This window comes from Dipodomys merriami, unplaced genomic scaffold (genome assembly GCF_024711535.1).
Source record: "Dipodomys merriami isolate MVZ:Mamm:240054 unplaced genomic scaffold, mDipMer1.0.p SCAF_84, whole genome shotgun sequence".
NCBI lineage: Eukaryota > Metazoa > Chordata > Mammalia > Rodentia > Heteromyidae > Dipodomys > Dipodomys merriami.
Genome location: NW_027206446.1, coordinates 894,401 through 915,104, shown reverse-complemented (window position 1 = coordinate 915,104; position 20,704 = coordinate 894,401). Strand labels below are relative to the sequence as shown.

Below are 20,704 nucleotides of genomic sequence, written 5' to 3'. Positions count from 1 at the left end.
AGGAGGAGGAGAAGAAGAGGGAAAAAGGAGGAGAGGAAGAAGAGGAGGAGGAAGAAGAAGGAGGAGGAGGAAGAGGAGGAGGAGAAGGAGAGAAGAAGAAGAAGAAGAAGAAGAAGAAGAAGAAGAAGAAGAAGAAGAAGAAGAAGAAGAGGAGGAGGAGGAGGAGGAGGAGGAGGAGGAGGAGGAGGAGGAGGAGGAGGAGGAGGAGGAGGAGGAGGAGGAGGAGGAGGAGGAGGGAGGAGGAGGAGGAAGAGGAAGAGAAGGAGAGGAAGAGAAGGAAGGAGAGGAAGAGGAGGAGAAGAAGCAGAAGAAGGAGAAGAAGAAGAAGAGGAGGAAGAGGAGGAGGAGAGGAGAAGGAGGAAGAGAGGAGAAGAAGAAGAAGAGGAGGAAGAGGAGGAGGAGAGGGAGAAGGAGGAAGAGAGGAGAAGAAGAAGAGGAAGAAGAAGAAGGAGAAGAAAAAAGAGGAGGAGGAACAGTAGGAGGAGGGGGAGGAGGAGGGAAGGAGGAGGGGGAGGAAGAGGATGAGGAGGAGGAGGAGGGGGAGGAGGAGGAGGGAGGAGGAAGAGGAGGAGGAGGAGGGGGAGGAGGAGGAGGGAGGAGGAGGCATGATCTCAACAGTGGGGTCACCTGCTCTGCTGTGGCAGGTCACCGCACGGCTGTGCACATGAGTCACTGAGTCTTCGAGGCCGGCTACAGTACCTTGAAAATAATGCCGATGCTTCTGCCCGTTGGGTTTGCGTTGATGGCAGAGATCTTCAGCGGCAAAGCGTGGGATGTGAAGTACGAGCATTTCTACGGGGCCGGGGAAGAGAGGGAGAAAGCAGGAGAAAGCAGCGATCAGAGCAAAGCAAACCCAGAGCCTCAGCTCAAGCCTCCGCCCGGTGGAATTCACTCAATGGGCGGTTTCAAGACTTTGGAATGAAGTTTATTGAATTACATTTCTCTTCTGTGCCAGTCCTGGGCCTTGAACTCAGGGCCTGGGTGTTTGACACTGAGCTTTTTTTTTTTTTTCTTACTCCAAGCTGGTGCTCTACCACTTGAGCCACAACTCCATCTCTGATTTTTTTTTGGTGGTTCATTGGAGATCAGAGTGTCACAGACTTTCCTTCCCTGGGCTGGCTTCAAGGTCTTTCAGGTCTTTCTCTGCATAGAAGGTGGAATATTCCAGAAGTGAAGCAAATAATTCCCAAGTGTTAAATTGCTACAGCATTCTGAAGAGAGAGATCTTCCAGCAGCCCAGTGCCGGTACTAAATCACTGCTTTGTGCAGCCCGTCAACACTGTAGGATGCACTCACCAACCATTAGCTAGCAGCTTAGACAATTACGTAAGATGGTGCTTCTACCCCGGTGACCGTTAGTTTACTAAATGATGAAAGCAGACAGGCTGGGTTATTTTGCTACCATATATTGTTGATCAGTAACTATAAATACTGTCCGTCCGTCACCATGTCTTTATCCTAGACAGAGGGAAGAAGACACAGCTAATGCAGAACATGGTCCATCTGCGCAACGAGCCCTTCCCTGGGAATTTGGACCAGGGTCCCCGTGGATAAAGGAGAATTGATTGTGCGTCTGGTATGTTAGAAACGTTCAACTGTAGCTTTTCTTCATTTGAACCACAGTGACACGCTCCAAGTCAAATCACTGAGCAGGAAGGAGACATGTCTAAGCTCGCTGACTAATAGGAGGTCCAAGTTCCTATTCCTGTTTTTTAAAACAGGACTGCATTCAAATCAGGGCTGTATAACACTTTTCTAGATTACATCAGTGAATCATGTCATATTTCTATAGTCTACTGTACAATGAATCCATTTTACCCCTTCCTTCCTTCCCTCCCTCCTTCCCTCCTTCCTTCCTTCCTTCCCTCCCTCCCTCCTTCCTTCCTTCCTTCCTTCCTTCCTTCCTTCCTTCCCTCCCTCCCTCCTTCCCTCCCTCCTTCCCTCTTTCCTTCCTTCCTTCCTTCCTTCCTTCCTTCCTTCCTTTCTTCCTTCCTTCTTCCTTCCTTCTCTCCCTCCCTCCCTCCTTCCCTCTTTCCTTCCTTCCTTCCTTCTTTCCTTCCTTCCTTCCTTCCTTCCTTCCTTCCTTCCTTCCTTCCTTCCTTCCTTCCTTCTTCCTTCCTTCCTATCTTTCTTTCTTTTGCTGGTCCTGGGGCTTGAACTCAGGGCCTAGGCGCTGTCCCTGAGCTCTTTCACTCAAGGCTGGTGCTCTACCACTTGAGCCACAGCTCCACTTCTGGTTTTCTGGTGGTTCCTTGGAGATCAGAGTCTCATGGACTTTCCTGCCCGGGCTGGCTTTGAACCGCGATCCTCAGATCTCAGCCTCTGAGTCGCTGGGATGACAGGCGGGAGCCACAGGTGCCCAGCATCTTCCCTTTTATTCACGGCCATTTTCTGTCTAAATAACAGTGCCATGGATTTTCCCCTTCCCCTTTCTTCCCCTGGCTGGTGGCATTTGTGTTTTCAGTGTTCAGACACTGGCTGGTTTTCTACTCATTTTATTTTCCTTGTGATGGTGTGAGAATTGACAGGCTATGGGCTGGGTGTGTGTGTTTGGCTCACGAGGAGAGGTCAGGAAGCGTTCAATCAATAAGAGAAAAAGAGAATAAAAACGATCTGACCGCGTTCAATTGTATCAACTTGGTAAAATATGGTTTCGTGGACCTTAGCCCTGTGAGTTGAAAAGCCCAGGGTCCATGTCTTAACTGACCTGTCCATGTCAATCTAACTGAAAGCCTTCACCAATTACAAGCCTTTCCTGTCGATCGGTTTGGGTGTTACAGTTTTAAGGACGAGGCTGCATGATTTCTGCAGCCAGAAATAGTTCATTTGAAAACATACAGCCGCTACCAGTGCTACCAGTGGCTCCCACCTGTCATCCTAGTGATTCAGGAGGCTGAGATCTGAGGATCGCAGTTGGAGGACAGGCTGGGCAGGAAAGTCCATGAGACTCTGATCTCGAATGAATCACCCCCAAAAAAGCCAGACATGGGAGCTGTGGCTCAAAGTGGTAGAGCACTGGCCTTGAACAAAAGAGCTCAGGGACAGCGCTCAGGGCCTGAGTTCAAGCCCCAGGACTGACACACACACACACACACACACACACACACACACACACACACACACACACACACACATTTGCATATATACAATAGTCTAAGAAATACTTATCTGTTGTATCAGTTGGCTTACATTGCGATCAATTCCTTTGACACACCAGGCAGGATTTAGAGGAAGATGGCAAGTCTTTACATCTTGAAAGAATTCTTCTAACCTGCCTATTTCTTCCTCCAGGACTTCCTGTGAGAGAAATAAATCATTAGGAAACAGAAGCACTTCAGAAGCCGTCAAACTGTTCCAAAAAGAAATGTACTCGTGACCTAGCTTATGTTACTGGGACTCTCTCTGTTCATCATCTTGACAATAAAAAACAAGAAATTGTCAAGAGTCTGAGTCTTGCAAATTATTCTTTTTCCTATTGATTAAACACCCTTTTTATTTGTGCCAGAACTCAGGGCCTGGGCACTGTCCCTGAGGATTTTGTTTCTGTTTTGTTTGTGTTTGGCTCAAGGCGGGTGCTCTACCACCTGAATCACAGATCCACTTCTGGGTTTTTTTTTGTGGCTCATTGGGGAGAATTGTCTCACGGACTTTCCTGCCCAGGCTGACTTTGAACTGTGATTCTCAGATCTCCTGCATAGTTGGGATGACAGGCCTGAGCCATCAGCGCCCGGCCAATCTTAAGAAAACTTGAACCTAGAATTTGTGCATTCTTACAAAAGTCTAAGTTGTACTGATGTTTTAAGATGCACTGTCAGGGGTCCAAGTGTCTTTAAATTGGTCTTTTCACGGAGTACTGGTATTCACGCCTGTCATGCTAGCTACTCAGGAGGCTGAGATCTGAGGATCACGGTTCAAAGCCAGGCTGGGTAGGAAAGTCCATGAGACTCTTATCTCCTGTTATTAACCACCAGAAAACCAGAAGTGGCGCTGTGGCTCAAGTGGTAGAGCGCCAGCCTTGAGCAAAAGCGCTCAGGGACAGCGCCCAGGCCCCGAGTTCAAGCCCTAGGACTGACCAAATTTTTTGTTCTGTCAGATGTGGAGCTTGAACTCTGGTCCTTTCTCCTCAGTTTCCCTCTGTGTAGTTTATGGAACTCTTAAGAAAAAGCTGTGTTGTGGTGACAGACATTATCATTAATATTAGGAAAGGAAGCGAAAACAATAATTCACTTGAAATGGTTTAAATATCTGATAACTGAAGATAGCCAAGGAATTTGCTTTCTAAGCTATGACATTAAAACTTACTTGAGGGCTGGGAAGGTGGCTCAGTGGTAGAGCGCTTGCCTTGCATGCCTGAGGCCCTGGGTTCGATTCCCCAGCACCACATAAGCAAAAAGAAAAAAGCCGGAAGTGGCACTGTGGCTCAAGTGGTAGAGCGCTAGCCTTGAGCTGAAGAGCTGAGGGACAGCGCCCAGGCCCAGAGTTCAGGCCGCACGACTGGACCCCCCCCCAAAATAAATAAAACTTACTTGAATTGAGCACACATACACACATACACATACACACACATACATAATTTGTACTCTGTTAAGATTGATTTCCTGACACACCTGTCTTTGAGAGTCGTTGGCAGTTTTGACTTTTTCCGCAATGTCTCCCAGAAGGTGGACAAGTTTCCTCTCCTTGGAAAACTCCTCATTCAAGGCTTTTCCGACACAGAATTGGAAAGCAGCCAACAGCTTCTGGTACCAGCTTTGAAAATAAGGTTCATTGAGGGCATCCTTCAGCAGCCTGACACAAAGGAATTCTGGTAAATGGTAGATAAATCGACAGATGCTAGATAGATAGACAGACAGACAGACAAATAGATGATGGATGGATGGATAGATAGATAGATGATAGGTGGATGGATAGATAGATAGAGGTGATCTCTAGAGCTGAAAAAATTTAAGCACTTCTAGCAGAACATCTAGTGAATCCCTACTACTGTAGGTATTTTTATAGTTTAGGAGGGTGACAAATGTTGCTCGTTGTGTGTGTGTGTGCGTGTGTGCACACGTGCATATGTGTGTGTGCATGCTTCTGCATCAGCAGCAACCAATTTCCATCTGACAGCAAATGCAATTCGAAGAGTAAAGAATCAATAAGAGATGGGGCAGGTTCTCATTCCCATTCATTTGCCCATATTCTATTTTCTCCTTCATTCTCTTAGGTCAAGAACAGCCTTTGACTTATTGGAGATCATTTTGAGAAGTGATTTCAACAGATTGGGTCCGGCATAAGCCCCTTTCCCTCTGCCTTTCTTTAAAAGATAATAATCACACATTTCTCCGTGATGAGGGTAATTCTTTCCTTAATATTTCTGCTTGATAACCTGGAGTATTGTCTGTCTGTCTATCATATATATCTATCACCTATCTATCAATCATTACCTCTATTATCTATCTATCCATCTATTTCTGCCTATCTACCTATCATCTATCAATCATCTACCAGCTTTCTTTCTTGAGATATCATCTGTCACCTGTCAATCATCTTTCCTCTTTCCTTCCTATTACCTCTTTACATTCTTGGATGGTCTGTGTTTTCGGCAATTGACTACAAGTGTGCAAATGCACGCACACAGAACATCAAGACAGTCTGTGTGGATGGTGGGGTTTGAAGAGTACACCACAGCACTGTTTCCTAGTTTTGTTGGTTTCTGTAAGATGGAGACCTAATGGATACAGAATTTCTAGATCCTATAGCAGTATATATCAGCGTTTTCAAACACTTTGAATATTGAGTTACTTGGTTTGGGGAATCTTTTTTTTTAACCTGTTTTAGTACATAAATACAATTCTAGAACCATTCAGTTTCTGTGTACATGATTAATATATATATATGTATATAGTATATATACATATAGTATATATCCATATATATGTATATATACATATACCATATATATAATGGACTGGGCAGGTGGCTCAGTGGTAGAGTGCTCGCCTAGCATGCATGAAGCCCTGGGTTTGATTCCTCAGGACCACACACACAGAAAAAGCTGGAAGTGGTGTGTGGCTCAAGTGGTTGAGCACCAGCCTTAAGCAAAAAGAAGCTCAGGGACAAGCACCCAGGCCCTGAGTTCAAGCCCCAAGACTGGCAAAAAGAAAGAAAAAAGACTGCATGAAGGAAATCCACAAGTTTTTATGAGCACAACGAAAGAAAAGATTATATTGTAGGGTTTGACGAAGTGGAGCGACTTATAGAATTCTATAGTCGATTGGGGTCCAATAATACTTCTTGTAGATTTTAGTCCATTAGAAATGAATTTCTTTTTTCTTTTTTGTTTTTTAAACAAAATTCTTTTCCTCCGGGCCATCGGTTTGCTTCTCTGTGGTTCCAAGGAGGAAAAACCACATTAGATTCTTTGTTTGGAATAAAACAGAGAGAGAGACAACATCCAAAAATAATCCCAGGAGTTGGGGGAGGCCTCGCGCGTTTGAGGGGTGGTTTATTTTCCTGGGAGACAGTATCTGGCTCAAGGCTGGTTCTATTTCCAATTGACAGCTTCTCCCATGTCTAAACCCCATAGCTTCTCACTCAGCCTGTGAAGAATTTAATTCTTAAACAATTCAGATTGGAAGCCAGGCTATGTCAGGGATGGCTCATCAGAGACCGGTGTCCACTCTACTTCCATTTCTACACCCCAAGACACAGATGCGTCGACGGACACATCTTCACATGTCCTTACGCTGTGGGATTTTACCCACAGTGCTTGTGTTCAGAAGATGGTCCATAGAAATCCTAGTCTCCAAAAGACATCGTAGCAGCCTGGAAACTTCCACCCAATGGGGAAAAAAAAACCACTGAGGGGGGAAAAAAACTGAAGGGATTGGGCAGCAGCGTGGAAGGTTGGAAATGCAAAGGTAAGAAAGGAGCATTTCAAGGTACAGCATTTCAAGGTGTGGCATCTGGCCAAATTCTCCAGATCTATTAAGGCAAGAGCCAGCCAGCCGTGATTCAATTCTACAGGATCCCTGTGGCAATCCCCCCCAAAGGAAAAGTAAATGCATCAAATCTAGATGCTTCAAGAAACTTGACACCCCTCACCCCCAGCGCTAGGCATGCTGGGTAGGCAGGAAGAGCCAGGCAGCAGGGCTGAGAAAAACAGAGAAGGAAGTATCTCAATGAAGAAGATTCAGACAGAATTGCAACACGTTGCATGCATGCAATGAGGATGATTTTTCTCTCCAACCTCCCCCCCTCCTTTGGAAATGGAAGCTCATTTTCATATTTTTCATGGATACCATGCTGGTGAAAATCACAGGGAAATGACAAGTTCATCAGTCAACCCACACAGGGCCGAAAAATAATCTTATCAACCAGTTCTCTTTGCCTCCTGACTTCCTGCAGTCTTGCTCTTAATTTTAGCTTCGGAAAAATTATTATTATTATTATTATTGTTGTTGTTGTTGTTGTACCAGTCAAGTCCTAGGCACTGAACTTGAGTTTTTTCTGCTCAAGGTGTTCTACAACTTGCGTCATACCTCCACGTCCCAGCTTTTTGGTGGTTCATGGGAGAGAAGAGTCTCATGGACTTTCCTGCCCGGGCTGGCTTTGAACCAGGATCCTCAAGATCTGAGCCTCCCGAGTTAGGTAGGATGACAGGCAGGAGCCACGGGGGCCCAATGTTAATTTTAGTTTGCAATAGAAGCACCCTAAAGGCAGCCTTTGAATTTTCTTTCTTTCTTTTTGCCCACTTTGTGGATTTCCTGTGGATGGAGAGGAGAAATATCCACTGACAGAAAAGAAAGACACAAGAGAGAAGGAAAGATCTGGTTCACTCCAGAGCTTTCTCTCCCATTTCCTGCCATAGCTGCGGGTATTTTACACGAACAGATCAGGGAACAAGTATTTATGAAGTTCTTCAAGTTATGTTTACTCTAGAACAAATAAAGGCTGAAATCCAATATGGATTCCATATTAGATTCTCATCTTCCAATATGGAAATTGGATACCACATTCTGTATTTGCAATCCCATTGGATTTCCATAGGGAAATCTTGGATGTGAGGTTTCTGTTAAAACGGAATTGTACCCTCCCAAGCCTGGGACCCAATGATCACAGCAGAAAGAAACCCTGCACCCCAAATCCTGCCTCTCTTAAGAGTTGTTTGTGTCAGGTGTTTTAGACATAGAGATGAGAAAGGCTAATGAACATACTGAACTGAAAAAATAAAAACTGTCAGGAGCTCAGTGAATGAATTCGATAACTGATCATTGTCACCATACTATTCCAGGCTAAAAAGCAAAGACACACACACACACACACACACACACACACACACACACACACACACACACACACACACACCACAACTACCACCACCACCACACCACCACCACCAACAGCAAACAACTGTAAAAGGAATGAAAATGGCTTTCTTTCATGGATCAGAACAAGTCTCAGGGTATTTCAGAATTGCTTTGATTCAGCTCATTTGAACATGTACATTCTTTCCCCAGTGTTGAGATTTTATTGCTATTGTATTATGAAAAACACTTCTTTGTGTGTGTGTGCCAATCCTGGAGCTTACACTCAGGGCCTGGGTGCTGGCCTTGAGCTTTTTTTTTTAAACCCAAGGCTGGTGCTCTACCACTTGAGCCATAGCTTCACTTCCAGCTTTTAGCTGGTTCACTGGAGACATGAGTCTCCTAGACTTTTCCTGCCTGGGTTGGCTTCAAACAGTGATCCTTAGATCTCAGCTTCGGGATATAGGCTTGAGCCACTGACCGGGGACATAATTCTGAGCACCTGCAGAATGAATAATGTGGCTTCTTTTATTTGTATTATTTTTGGAGAATGGAAGTCATTAATTCATTCCTCCTCCAGTTCTTCCTCGCTTGGGAAATTGGAGCAGACACCATGACACCATAAATCCTACAGACCCGGAGTCCTGTGGTTTGGTTTATGTGGACCAAAATGGAGCTGGGAGGTGGGGGTGGGGGGGTTATGGGACAGGAAGTGGAGGGGCGGGGCGAAGGGAAGACTGACAGCCTGGTTGAACTCTAGGCTTGAAGGATGTTTAAATCAGCCCCATGGATGACTCTACTTTTGCCCTGATTCATCACAAATATACCCCTGAGTGCCTGTTCTTTTTTTTTTTCTGTTTTTAAGGGTATAGTTATTTATTTATTTTTGGAATGCAGGTGCCATTGTTTTAAAGGCATGTGTTTTTTAAATAAATTTTCTCTTGAACAAAATTTCCTTAAAACAAAAACAAAAACAAAAAACCAGCATGGCTATTTTTCTTTTTGCTTTCTAAATATTTCTTAAAAATAGCAACCCAAAAATGTATATATATATGTATATATATGAATATTTGTGAATATATATATGAATATATATGTATATATGTATGTATGTATATATATATGTTTCTCTCCTCTTTACCTCTCAGCCTTTTGTTCTTGCCCAAGCCACTGGTGAAAAGCTGGGTATTTCATCAGATTGTGCAGTGAACAATTTCCAAGTGTTTGAACTCAGCCAGAGAGGCAGGTTAGGTTGCTAAGGGCATGGTCAATGCTAGCTTTGAAATGCTGAATTCTTCTGGAACTTCAGCCACACATCACTGCTGGACTGGCTGATTCTCCCTTCGACTCCACAGAAATTCCGAGACAGCGTGTCGTAGTCTGTGAACGCTATTCAAAGGTTGATTGCCACCCGGGATATTTATCCCTGAGACATTGGGAGCTGTGTTTGATGTTCTAAGAAAGCTTTCTGGAACATTCTTGTTCATCCTCATGAAAGAACTCGGACTCTTGAAGTTGGCTAGACCCATTCAATCTCCTTCCTTTTGGAAACTAAATAAAGACTGTACCCATGTTCTGATTCTGTCTTCGCTTCCCGGACTAGTTTGATGTTATTATTATTTTTTTCTTCTTTTTCTTTTTCTTTGCTGGTGCTGGGCCTGGGTGCTGTCTCTGAGCTTCTTTTGGCTCAAGGCTAGCTTTCTACCACTTGAGCCACAGCACCACTTTTGGCGTTTTCTGAGTTGTTTATTGGAGATCGGAGTCTCAAGACTTTCCTGCCCAGGCTGGCTTTGAACCATGATCCTCAGATCTCAGCCTCCCGAGTAGCTGGGATGACAGGCATGAGTTTACAGCTTGCAACTTCTATTTTAATCTCTCCATGTGCAATGCCCTTAACTTTGACAGCTCTGTCATTAAAGCTATGATTCTCCTATGCACTGACCTATGCGTTGCTGTCACAGGCATGCAAACACTGAGCAAATGACACCAGAGCTGAATACGTTTGAAATCAGGGAGCTGAGGGCAGACACAAAGATTTTATAAGATCATAAGAGTGGGATTGGGGTCCATTGAGTTTTTTTGGGGGGAGTGTCAGCAGAGTACAGGACTCATAGATGGGTTTAGATATGCAAGGACATTTTTACTTTTTATTTTCCTGAAAAAATAGCTGTATGTGTGTGTGTGTGGGAAACCTCTTGTGTCCATTTCCTGGAGTCCATTGGGATCAATATTCTTTTCTATGATCAGAGATGCCTTTGTGTTCCTCTCCTCAGAGTTTCCTCCTCGGGTTTCCCTGTGTGTGGATGTCTAGAGTCCTGTGTCACCTGTCTGTCATTTTTAATTTTGATAAGCCAGGTAAGCCCTCACGGCTAGGACAAAGTTTATATAATACCAGAGAATCAGTATTTCTTTCAGATTGTTTCCCCCCATGCATGAGCAATTTTTTCCAAAGGAAACAGGTGTAAGTTCCAAACTCTGGTCTCTAGAAAGATGTATAGAAAGAACCTAGTTTACATTCAGAAGACTTTTTTTAAATTATAAAAGCAACTTAACATGTAAAAATGGCAAATTCCTTTAAATCACGTCTTTGTTGGACGCTGGTCACCGGTGGCTCACGCCTGTCATCCCAGCTACTCAGGAGGCTGAGATCTGAGGATTGTGGTTCAAAGCCAGCCCAGGCAGGAAAGTCTGTGAGACTCTGATCTCCCATGAATCACCAAAACGCCAGAGTGGTGCTGTGGCTCAAATGGTTGAGTGCAAACACTCAGAGACTGGACCCAGGCCTTGGGTCTGAGCCCTAGGACTGGTACCCAGAATAAATAAAGTAAAAAGGGTTAAAGTGGGCATCTACGGACCAAAGTCAGATAAACACACAGAATAGCTACTTTATCTAACCCTCAAGTCTAATCTGACTTGAACCCATTCACCGTAGCTTTGCCAGGGACAGTGCACACACGGGTCACTGACGGACATTCATGACCGTGTTTATGGAAGGATTTCCAAGAATACCTTGTCCCGTCACCAGCTCCACTCCTTTCATTTCCCAGATGCCCTGGCATGTGCTGCAGCTGCAGAGCTGTGCTAGGCCGAGACCAAACCGACCCCAGGAACTGGGAACCGGCAGGTAAGAAGTCTTTTGCAGAAATCTCTGCCTGATGGTGGCTAGCTCAGAATCTGAATTTGGAGCAAGAGAGACCAAGGCTACAGAGAGAGAGAGAGAGAGAGAGAGAGAGACAGAGACAGAGAGAGAGAGAAAGACAGAGAGAGACAGAGAGAGACAGAGACAGAGACAGAGACAGAGACAGAGAGACAGAGAGATAGAGAGATAGAGAGACAGAGACAGACAGAGACAGACAGAGAGGCGCACACGGGACATGGTGAGGTCTATTTTCCATAAGAAGCAAGTGAGACAGAGACAGAGAGACAGAGAGATAGAGAGATAGAGAGACAGAGACAGACAGAGACAGACAGAGAGGCGCACACGGGACATGGTGAGGTCTATTTTCCATAAGAAGCAAGTGGACGCTGGCTGGGTAATAAAGTTGCAGAATTGTTTTCTCTCTCTCTTATTAGCTAATGGCACAGAAATTTCTAGAAATGAGATGGTCTTGTTGGAAAGAGGGATGGTAGGGTTTCACGAGGTCCTAAGTACAGGGGAGTGAATCTGGTTTGCTCTGTGCTGAGAGCAGTCACTCATGGCCTTACGGCTGATTTCAGCTGCTCAAGGCCCTAGCAATAGATGGCGCCTTTGCTGCGGGGACCTTTGTGTTTCTCTGTGGTCTTGGGAGCAGCCTGGTCGGGGGAAGCTGACAGGTTCCATTTGACTCCACGTCTGAGCTAGTGTTTACCAAAGGGAGTTAACAGTGTATAACAGTACTGTCCTGTCCTATAATCCACAACATAGAACAGATACATTAATAATATTATCCAAGTATTAATTATTCAAATATAGTTATTCAAAATAAGACTTCAAGGTCAGTTAAATATTCAAAGTAATGTTTAAAATTAATATGTAAATACCATTAATTATGAGTGCCAATTATATTTCTTATATGTCATTTAACAAATCAATATATACTTATTTAAGATATACTTAATTAAAAGATAATGAATATATAATTAATTAAAATATATCAATAGATATTAATTATATTTTAATTAATTATATATTAAGCAAGATATAGCTAATATGTAATTGAGTAATACATAAAACATTACTGTATAGTGAATGATCAATTATATTAATAACATGCAATACATTATTATTAGTTGTACAATTAATTAACATATCAAACTAATTAATGGTATTTTAGTATTTTAACAATTATTTATATTATATAATATTGACATCTTCCAGTAATATTGAAATATCAAAACTACTCTATAATATTAGTCATTAATTAATAATGAAATATTTGGGATATTTTGTAATACTTGTGACCTTTCTACCTTAGAATTAAGATCTCTTAGATCTGTTACTACAACCGGCCGCTACGTGGTACCGTACAAATTCTTTCCAATCAGACCGTGAAATCTGCATCCTGTGTGATGAAATCTTGTAATGGGAGACAGACTGTGACCACCAATGAGACACTGAGCCATCTGATGACTTTGAAAGGAATCAGTCCTGCACTCAAACCCTGATGAGCGTGACGATGAACGCTAATTAAATAAGGACAAATCAAATGTATCCTGATTAGCAATTACTGGATGTATTTTTTAATGCTTGATAGACAAACTATTTTTTATTCTTGTACAATGTTAGGTTGGAAGAACATGTGTTAGAAATGATAACCTTCCCTTCCCTCCCTCCCTCCCTCCCTCCCTCCCTCCCTCCCTCCCTCCCTTCTTCCCTCCCTCCCTCCCTCCCTCCCTCCCTCCCCCCTCCCTCCCTCCCTCCCTTCCTCCTTCCCTCCCTCCCTCCCTCCCTCCCTTCTTCCCTCCCTCCCTCCCTCCCTTCTTCCCTCCCTCCCTCCCTCCCTTCCTCCTTCCCTCCCTCCCTCCCTCCCCCCTCCCTCCCTCCCTCCCTCCCCCCTCCCTCCCTCCCTCCCTTCCTCCTTCCCTCCCTCACTCCCTCCCTCCCTTCCTCCTTCCCTCCCTCCCTCCCTCCCTCCCACCCTCCTTCCCTCCCTCCCTCCCTCCCTTCCTCCTTTCCTCCCTCCCCCCTCCCTCCCTCCCTCCCTCCCTCCCTCCCTCCCCCCTCCCTCCCTCCCTCCCTTCCTCCCTCCCTCCCTTCCTTCCTTCCTTCCTTCTCTCCTTCCCTCCTCTCTTTCCTCCCTCCCTCCCTTTCTCTCTCCCTCTTACCCTTCCTCTCCCTTCCTTCCCTTCCTTCCTTTTTCCTTCCTTCTTTCCTTCCTTTTCTCCCTCCCTTCCTCCTTCCCTTCTCTCCTCCCTCCCACCTTCCCCTCCCTCTCTCCCTTCCTTCCCTCTTTCTTCCTTCCTTCCTTCTCTCCCTCCCTCCTCTCTTCCCTCCCTCTCTCCCTCCCTTCCTTCTTTCCTTCTCTCCCCCTCCTCCCTTCCCTCCATCCCTCCCTCCCTTCCCCTTCCTCCCTCCTTCTCTCCCTCCCTCCTTCCTTCCCTCCCTCCTTCCTTCCTTCCTTCCTTCCTTCTCCTTCCTTCCTTCCTTCCTTCCTTCCTTCCTTCCTTCCTTCCTTCCTTCCTTCCTTCCAGCTCATTTAGAGGAGAATGCAGTGCTGGCGCCTGTTTTGCTTGCTGCGAGCATTAGAGCACAGATGATATTTGCTGTGGGTTTTCAGGCAGCTCGGCATTCTGTATTGTCACCAGGCCAATTCAATCCGGGAGACGGAACGTCTGAGCCAGAAATTCAGCTCTCAAAGAAAAGCAGGCATTGGCATGTTAAACCAGGGGGTCCCCTGAGAACTCGGGGGCCGGCCTGACATTTTCAGACGTTTCTCCTCCCAGATTCAAAAGGAAAAAAAAAAAATTACAGTGATCTCACTCAGCTTTCCCGAGAGAACTGCGCCAGCCTCCCGAGTCATACCTGCTTTGGGGGTTTCTCTACAAAAAGAGTCCCCCCCCCCACAAACCAAGACAGTGGAGATCACGCCGGCAGAAAGCCCTGAGCGAGAAAGGCTGCAGACTCCATTCTACTTGGGTTTCCTCTAATATCGGCTGTCATGTGCATGGAGGGCGATTCTGGGGGAGAAAGGGAATTACTGCAGAGAAGAAAAGCTCTCTCTGGTGCTTTGAAAGAGCCCCCTGGATCTCTCTGACTAGACAGGATTGTGCAGAACACACAGGAAGCTTAAGATTGGAATTGATCTTCTTCAACTGTTTCCAAGAAGGGAGGACAGAAGGGTGACTTCCTTTGCCGGGCTGCATAGTATTCCCCGCTGAGGTCGGGGCTGGAATCCACAGAACCGGGGATTATCCACCATCAAAGAGACTTTGTGGACGGTGCGCAAGAAGGAGTGTGGGATGGACAGATAACCGTGGAGGACAGCAGGGGCTTAGAGAGGGTAGCACAAGGTCAGCATAGAGAGAAGAGATGAGGACAGATTTAAGGCACAAGCCAAGGAGCCTTGGGTCTAGGGAGGTTATAACAAGACAACACCAACGGGGTTGTTTATACCCATCATCTTTTATACGCCAGGTGCCTGAAGCACATGCCTCTAATCTTAGCTACTCAGGATCTGAGATCTGAGGATCAAAGTTCGAAGCCAGTCTGGGCAAGAAAGCCTATAAGACTCTTAGCTCTAATTTACCATCGAAAAACCGGAAGTGGAACTGTGGCTCAAGTGGTAGAGCACCAGCCTTGACCACAAAAGCTCACGGACAGGGCCCAGGGCCTGAGTTCAAGTCCTAGGACCGGCATACACAAAAACCAATCAGCCAGCCAGACAAGAACAAACAAACAAAACAAAACAAGAAAGACTCCATCATTTTCACAGGGTCCTGAAAAGCAAGAAGGCCAAAGGGAAGGTGTCACCAGCCTTCCCCATGTCCTTCCTACTTCCTCTTCCAACCTCTTGGATGCCTTGGCTTTCTCAGCATGAAGGCCTGGTCCCTCCCCACACGTGTGTGTGTGTGTGTGTGTGTGTGTGTGTGTGTGTGTATGTATGTGTGTGTGTGTGTGTGTGTGTGTGTGTGTGTGTGTGAGTCCTGTGGTCTTGAACTCAGGGCCTGGACGCTGTCCCTGAGCTCTTTTGTGCAATGCTGGCACTCTACCACTTGAGCCACAACTCAAGTGGTTTTTTCTGGTGGTTCATTGAAGGTAAGAGTCTTACGGACTTTCTTGCCTAGGGGCTGGCTTTGAACCGTGATCCTCAGATCTGTCTCCTGAATCACTGCACATGTTACTTATTTCAGGTTTTGCATTAGTTGCTTCCTCCCTTCTTTCCTCCCAGCTCTGGGATGGTGTGTGACATTTCTTTAAATGTTGCTTGCTGATCTCTCCGTCCCTTATTGGGACAGTGTCTTGTACTTTTGTTGCTGACTTATGGAAGGGAGGGAGGAATGAGGAAGCTCTGATTTCTACTCCATAGATAAGATTGGTAGAAAATTGCTATGGAAACTGAGTGTCCATCCTCTTAAGTATGCAAGGACCTTTGTGGGACACTGAAAGCTGCACAGGTCAGTAGATGAACAAGAGACTAAGTAAGCGGCAGGTTGGAGGCCCTTTGCTTCAAAACAAGCATCACCACCAAAGCCACCAGCACAACCATGTTCACTGCAGCATTGTTCACCATAGTCAAGATACGGAATCAACCCAGACACCCTTCTGTGGATGAATGGCTCAAGAAAACGTGGTACAGATACACAATGGAGTTCTGTGCATCCATCAGAAAGAATGACACTACCCCATTCGTAAGGAAGTGGAAAGACTTGGAGAAAGTTATATTAAGTGCAGTCAGCCCGACCCCAAGACACATGGGCTGCATGACTTCCTTCATTTGTAATACTTAGAATATGTCTATAAATCTACAGATAAACCCAATGGGCGGTAAAGGGCAAAGAATCACATTTGGATAGGATTAATTACAACACTCTAAGCATTCACACAGTGAGGACGATGGGATATTCTTTGGAGAGGATCACAACAGCTCAATAGCTATGTGCATATGATCCTATAAAATGATACTTATCGAAATGACTCCAGGAGATGGAAACAAGAGGGTTTTTAAAAAAACTATACTGTTTGTCCTTCCTTCCTTCCTTCTCCTTCATTCCTTCCTTCCTTCCTTCCTTCTTTCCTTCCTTCTCCTTCCTTCCCTTCCTTCTCTTTCCTTCCTTCCTTCCTTCCTTCCTTCCTTCCTTCCTTCCTTCCTTATTTCCTTCCTCCTCCTTCCTTCCTTCCTTCCTTCCTTCCTTCCTTCCTTCCTTCCTTCCTTCCTTCCTTCCTTCCTATCTTCCTTCCTTCCTTCCTTCCTTTCTATCTTCCTTCCTTCCTTCCTTCTTTCCTTCCTTCCTTCCTTCCTTCTTTTTCTTTCCTTCCTTCCTCCTTCCTTCCTTCCTTCCTTCCTTCCTTCCTTCCTTCCTTCCTTCCTTCCTTCCTATCTTCCTTCCTTCCTTCCTTCCTTCCTTCCTTCCTTCCTTCCTTCCTTCCTTCCTTCCTTCTTTTTCTTTCTTTCCTTCCTTCTTTCTTTTTCTTTCCTTTGGTTTGTTCCCTTTTGTCACTGTTTTTGAGTTCTGTACTTTTGTCTCGTATGTAAGTTTATCTGATTTGGGGAGGGGAAGGTGGGAAAGAGTGGGCTAAAAGGTGAACTAATTCAGCAGTGACACTCACTAAATGTTATGTTGGAAATGAACTATAAAACTTGGGGCAGGGGGTGGGGTGGGTGGGGTGGGCAGAGGGGAAAGACTGGGAGGGAACGAGGGAGGGGGTAATACTGTTCAAAAAGAGCCATACTTATTATCTGACTTACGTAACTGTAACCCCTCTGTACAGCACCTTCCCAATGAAATTTTAATTAAAAAACGAATAACAACAACAACAAAACCAAACAAGCATCCATCTTGGCCTAGAAGATGCTAAGCCACAAATAACCGGCAACATTCCAAGCAGCCCCTGAATCGGAACACTAATTAAAACTTGCATTTTGAAAGCTAATTGAGCTGTGTTCACTCACACGGATCATTTCAAGAGGAAATGACTTTCTCTCCCTCTCTTTCTCTCTCTTAATTAAAAAGAATAAAACAAAGCTGACAGGCGCTTGCGTTCTGTGGCTTTCAAACGCCTGTTCACAATCAACACCTGTGAGGGAATTCCTGAGGGTGCTGTTGGGTAGCAGTGCTAAGTTCCCCGTGAGAAGAGTGTGTCATCCACGTGTCTGTTCAACCTGCGCCTCTTCCCCCTGCATTCCCACCGCCCAGCCCCAGGTCCCGGATGTCAGTTATTAAAAACTCAGGTCACGGAAGTGTCTTTGTACCACCAAAGGCCAAACCATAGTCACGGAAGAGCTTTTACATACTGTGAGGATTCAAAGGTCTATGTATAAAAGCTACTGTCACCAGAGCAGCATGGTATTCAAATACCAACAGACAGATCATCACCCAAGGGGGTAGGATAGTAAGCCTGAAGATTATGCTAAACATATATTATAATATGAACATATGCATATATGCATACACATATACATAGACATAACATGCATATACATATGCATACATATATACCTATATATGCATATACATATTCATATATGCATATACTTACACATACACACACACACACACACACACACATATATATATATATTTATGGCACTTAATTTCCAACAGAAACTCCAAGAAAACTCCAGGGCTGGGAAGATGGCTGTCTGTGCAAATGGTAGGGAAAAGACGTTGTAATCCCCATGTAAAAGACTGAACTTGAACACGGAGAGAGCGAGGGAGAGGTGACATTGTCCAAAAAGAAATGCACTCTTTACCCAACTTGTAGAACTGTCACCACCCTGCACACCACCTGTAGCACAACGACCTCATAAACAGAATGGAATGGGACCCCGTCTCTGACCATGCAATAAAGCGAATGACAGAAAAATTAGGCTGGGTGCTGTGGCTCATTCCTGTCATCCCAGCTACTCAGGAGGCTGAGATGGGAGGATCATGGTTCAAAGCCAGCCCAGGCAGAAAAGTCTTTGAGACTCTTATCTCCAGTGAACCACCAGAAACCTGGAAATGGAGCTGTGGCTCAATTGGTAGAGCACCAGCCTTGAGTGAAAGAGCTCAGGGACAGCGCCCAGGCCCAGAGTTCAAACCCCATGACCAACAATAACATAAAATAAAATAATGAAGCAGCAGATGAGTAGTATCTACATTCTGTGTTTATCGTAGAAAAGAAAACAAAGACCTGGGAAATGATGTCCTCTGTCCCTCTTGGTCACAGACATGGCTGAAACGATCTATGTTCCCTATTTTTATTGTTTCCGAACAGATGCTATCTTTAGGTTAAAATGCAAATGATGGAGTAGGTAAAAAGAAGAAAAATGAACTCTCCCTTCCTTTTTCCCTGTGCCCATTTTTTTTCCTCTCCCTGTGCAAAACTCTCTCTGCTGGGTTTCTTTTTGTCCTCTGAAAATTAGTTTTCAAAAAAAAAATGTCACCAAGAAACAAAAATGAATACAATCGATAAATTGGTACAAGGAACATGTGAATAGAATTTTAAATGTGGGAAAAATATATTTTTTTCACGTTGTGGCAACCCTGGGAAAGTAAACACATACCTCTAACCACATACCACATGCACAATGCAACCGTCTATCTTGGGGTAGTTTAATGTCCATATCTAGACTGTGTTCTTAAAGAAGTCACATTTATTTGCATGCATGTAGAAGACTTTCCATTCAAGGTTTTGATTTTGTACCATTACTGGGGCTTGAACTCAGGGCCCGGGCTCTGTCCCTAAGCTTCTCAAGGTTGGTGCTCTACCACTTAAGCCACAGCACCACTTCCAGCTTTTTGGTGATTCATTGGAGATCAGAGTCTCACGGACTTTCCTACCCAGGCTGGCTTCAAACTGCAATCCTCCGATCTCAGCCTCCTGAGTAGCTGGGATGACAGGCCTGAGCATTATCACCCAGCCGTGTGTGTATTTGTAACCTGCCAACGCTGTCATCTATTGACAGCTATATCTATGTATCTATATCTATATATCCATACCTATATATCTATTATATTGATATCTATCTAAAGATATCTAGATATAGCTATAAATATATATTATATATGACATATATGCATCATATATAATGTAACATATATATCATACACCTATATAATATATTGATATCTATCCATAGATATCTAGATATAGCTATAAATATATATTATATATGACATATATGCATCATATATAATGTAACATATATATCATACACCTATATAATATATTGATATCTATCCATAGATATCTAGATATAGCTATAAATATATGATATATAGACATCATATATGTGACATATATCGCATATATAATAGATAATAGGACATATATATTATGTTATATGTATAAAGAAATTAATATATATCTAAATATCTATACCTCTATATGTACAGATCGCATATAAAGAGATATCTATATGATTCGTGTATCTTGTGTGATGGATCATTTCTGTAAAGGCTTGAAGAATAGGTGGAGGAAATGATGGAAGAGTGGCGTACCGCAGTACCTTAGTATCTCCGGGTCCCCGGCCCGCCTGTCTTCCCTGGGGTGTTCGTGGCTGGCTGGCCCGCTGTACCCTGGCCTCCACTGTCTGGAGCTCTGGTTCATCTTCTGAGAGTCTGAATATCCTCAGTTCACTCTGTCCCTGGCATGTGCATGACCAGCAGCTTCAATAAGAAGGAAACCCCCTGGCAAAGAAGCCAGCCCAGTTCTGCGAGCTCTGTAAGTTCCTCACACCCCTGACATTTTGGGGGACCTATGCACACGACGCCCCAGTTTACTCCGGAAAGCCGTGCCTGTGTCAGGATGATTTGCTCCACTTTGCAGGTGACTGAGCTCAGACAGGCGTAGCCCGGTTATATTACACAGTCTGTGGAGAGAGGGTCGGGCGTCAGGCAGACTTATCAGCTCTGGAAGGGAGTTGCTACATCTGCTCACCGTGGCTGGTGGAGAAGGTGTTGTGTCTAGCAAAGCAAGGAGCCCGATTCTATTCATCACGAGCCACATCTGGCTGAAATCTCCACATCTGGGTTTGGGTGCCTGACAAATAATAATAACACCCTAGGAAGGTTTAGCAGGCAAAGAACAATCAAGAAGCTTTCTTTCTCTTGCCCCTACATTCATGACACACAGACTGAGCTAGCAAACCAAATGGCCAGGAAAGCAAGAAAAAATCACCGGTGCTTTTCAGCTAAGCCAGCTTTTGATGAGCAGAGATAAAAGGGAAAAGGTCAGCCTGGAAAATCAAGGGGTTTTCCTGACTCACGGCACACAAAGAGCTCCAGATCCT

General features: G+C 44.6%; 1 protein-coding gene across 1 annotated transcript in view; it reads right to left on the bottom strand.

Annotated features, from left to right (window-relative positions):
• The window catches only part of Pik3c2g (phosphatidylinositol-4-phosphate 3-kinase catalytic subunit type 2 gamma), a 120,614-nt gene that overhangs the window by 28,440 nt on the left and 71,470 nt on the right, over positions 1 to 20,704 (bottom strand). The window contains exons 20-22 of the mRNA XM_070011653.1: positions 4,608 to 4,788; positions 3,190 to 3,297; positions 695 to 792 (exon numbers count right to left, since the gene is read on the bottom strand). Of these exons, the coding sequence (XP_069867754.1) occupies positions 695 to 792; positions 3,190 to 3,297; positions 4,608 to 4,788 (387 nt within the window). The remainder of the gene's footprint in view (positions 1 to 694; positions 793 to 3,189; positions 3,298 to 4,607; positions 4,789 to 20,704) is intronic.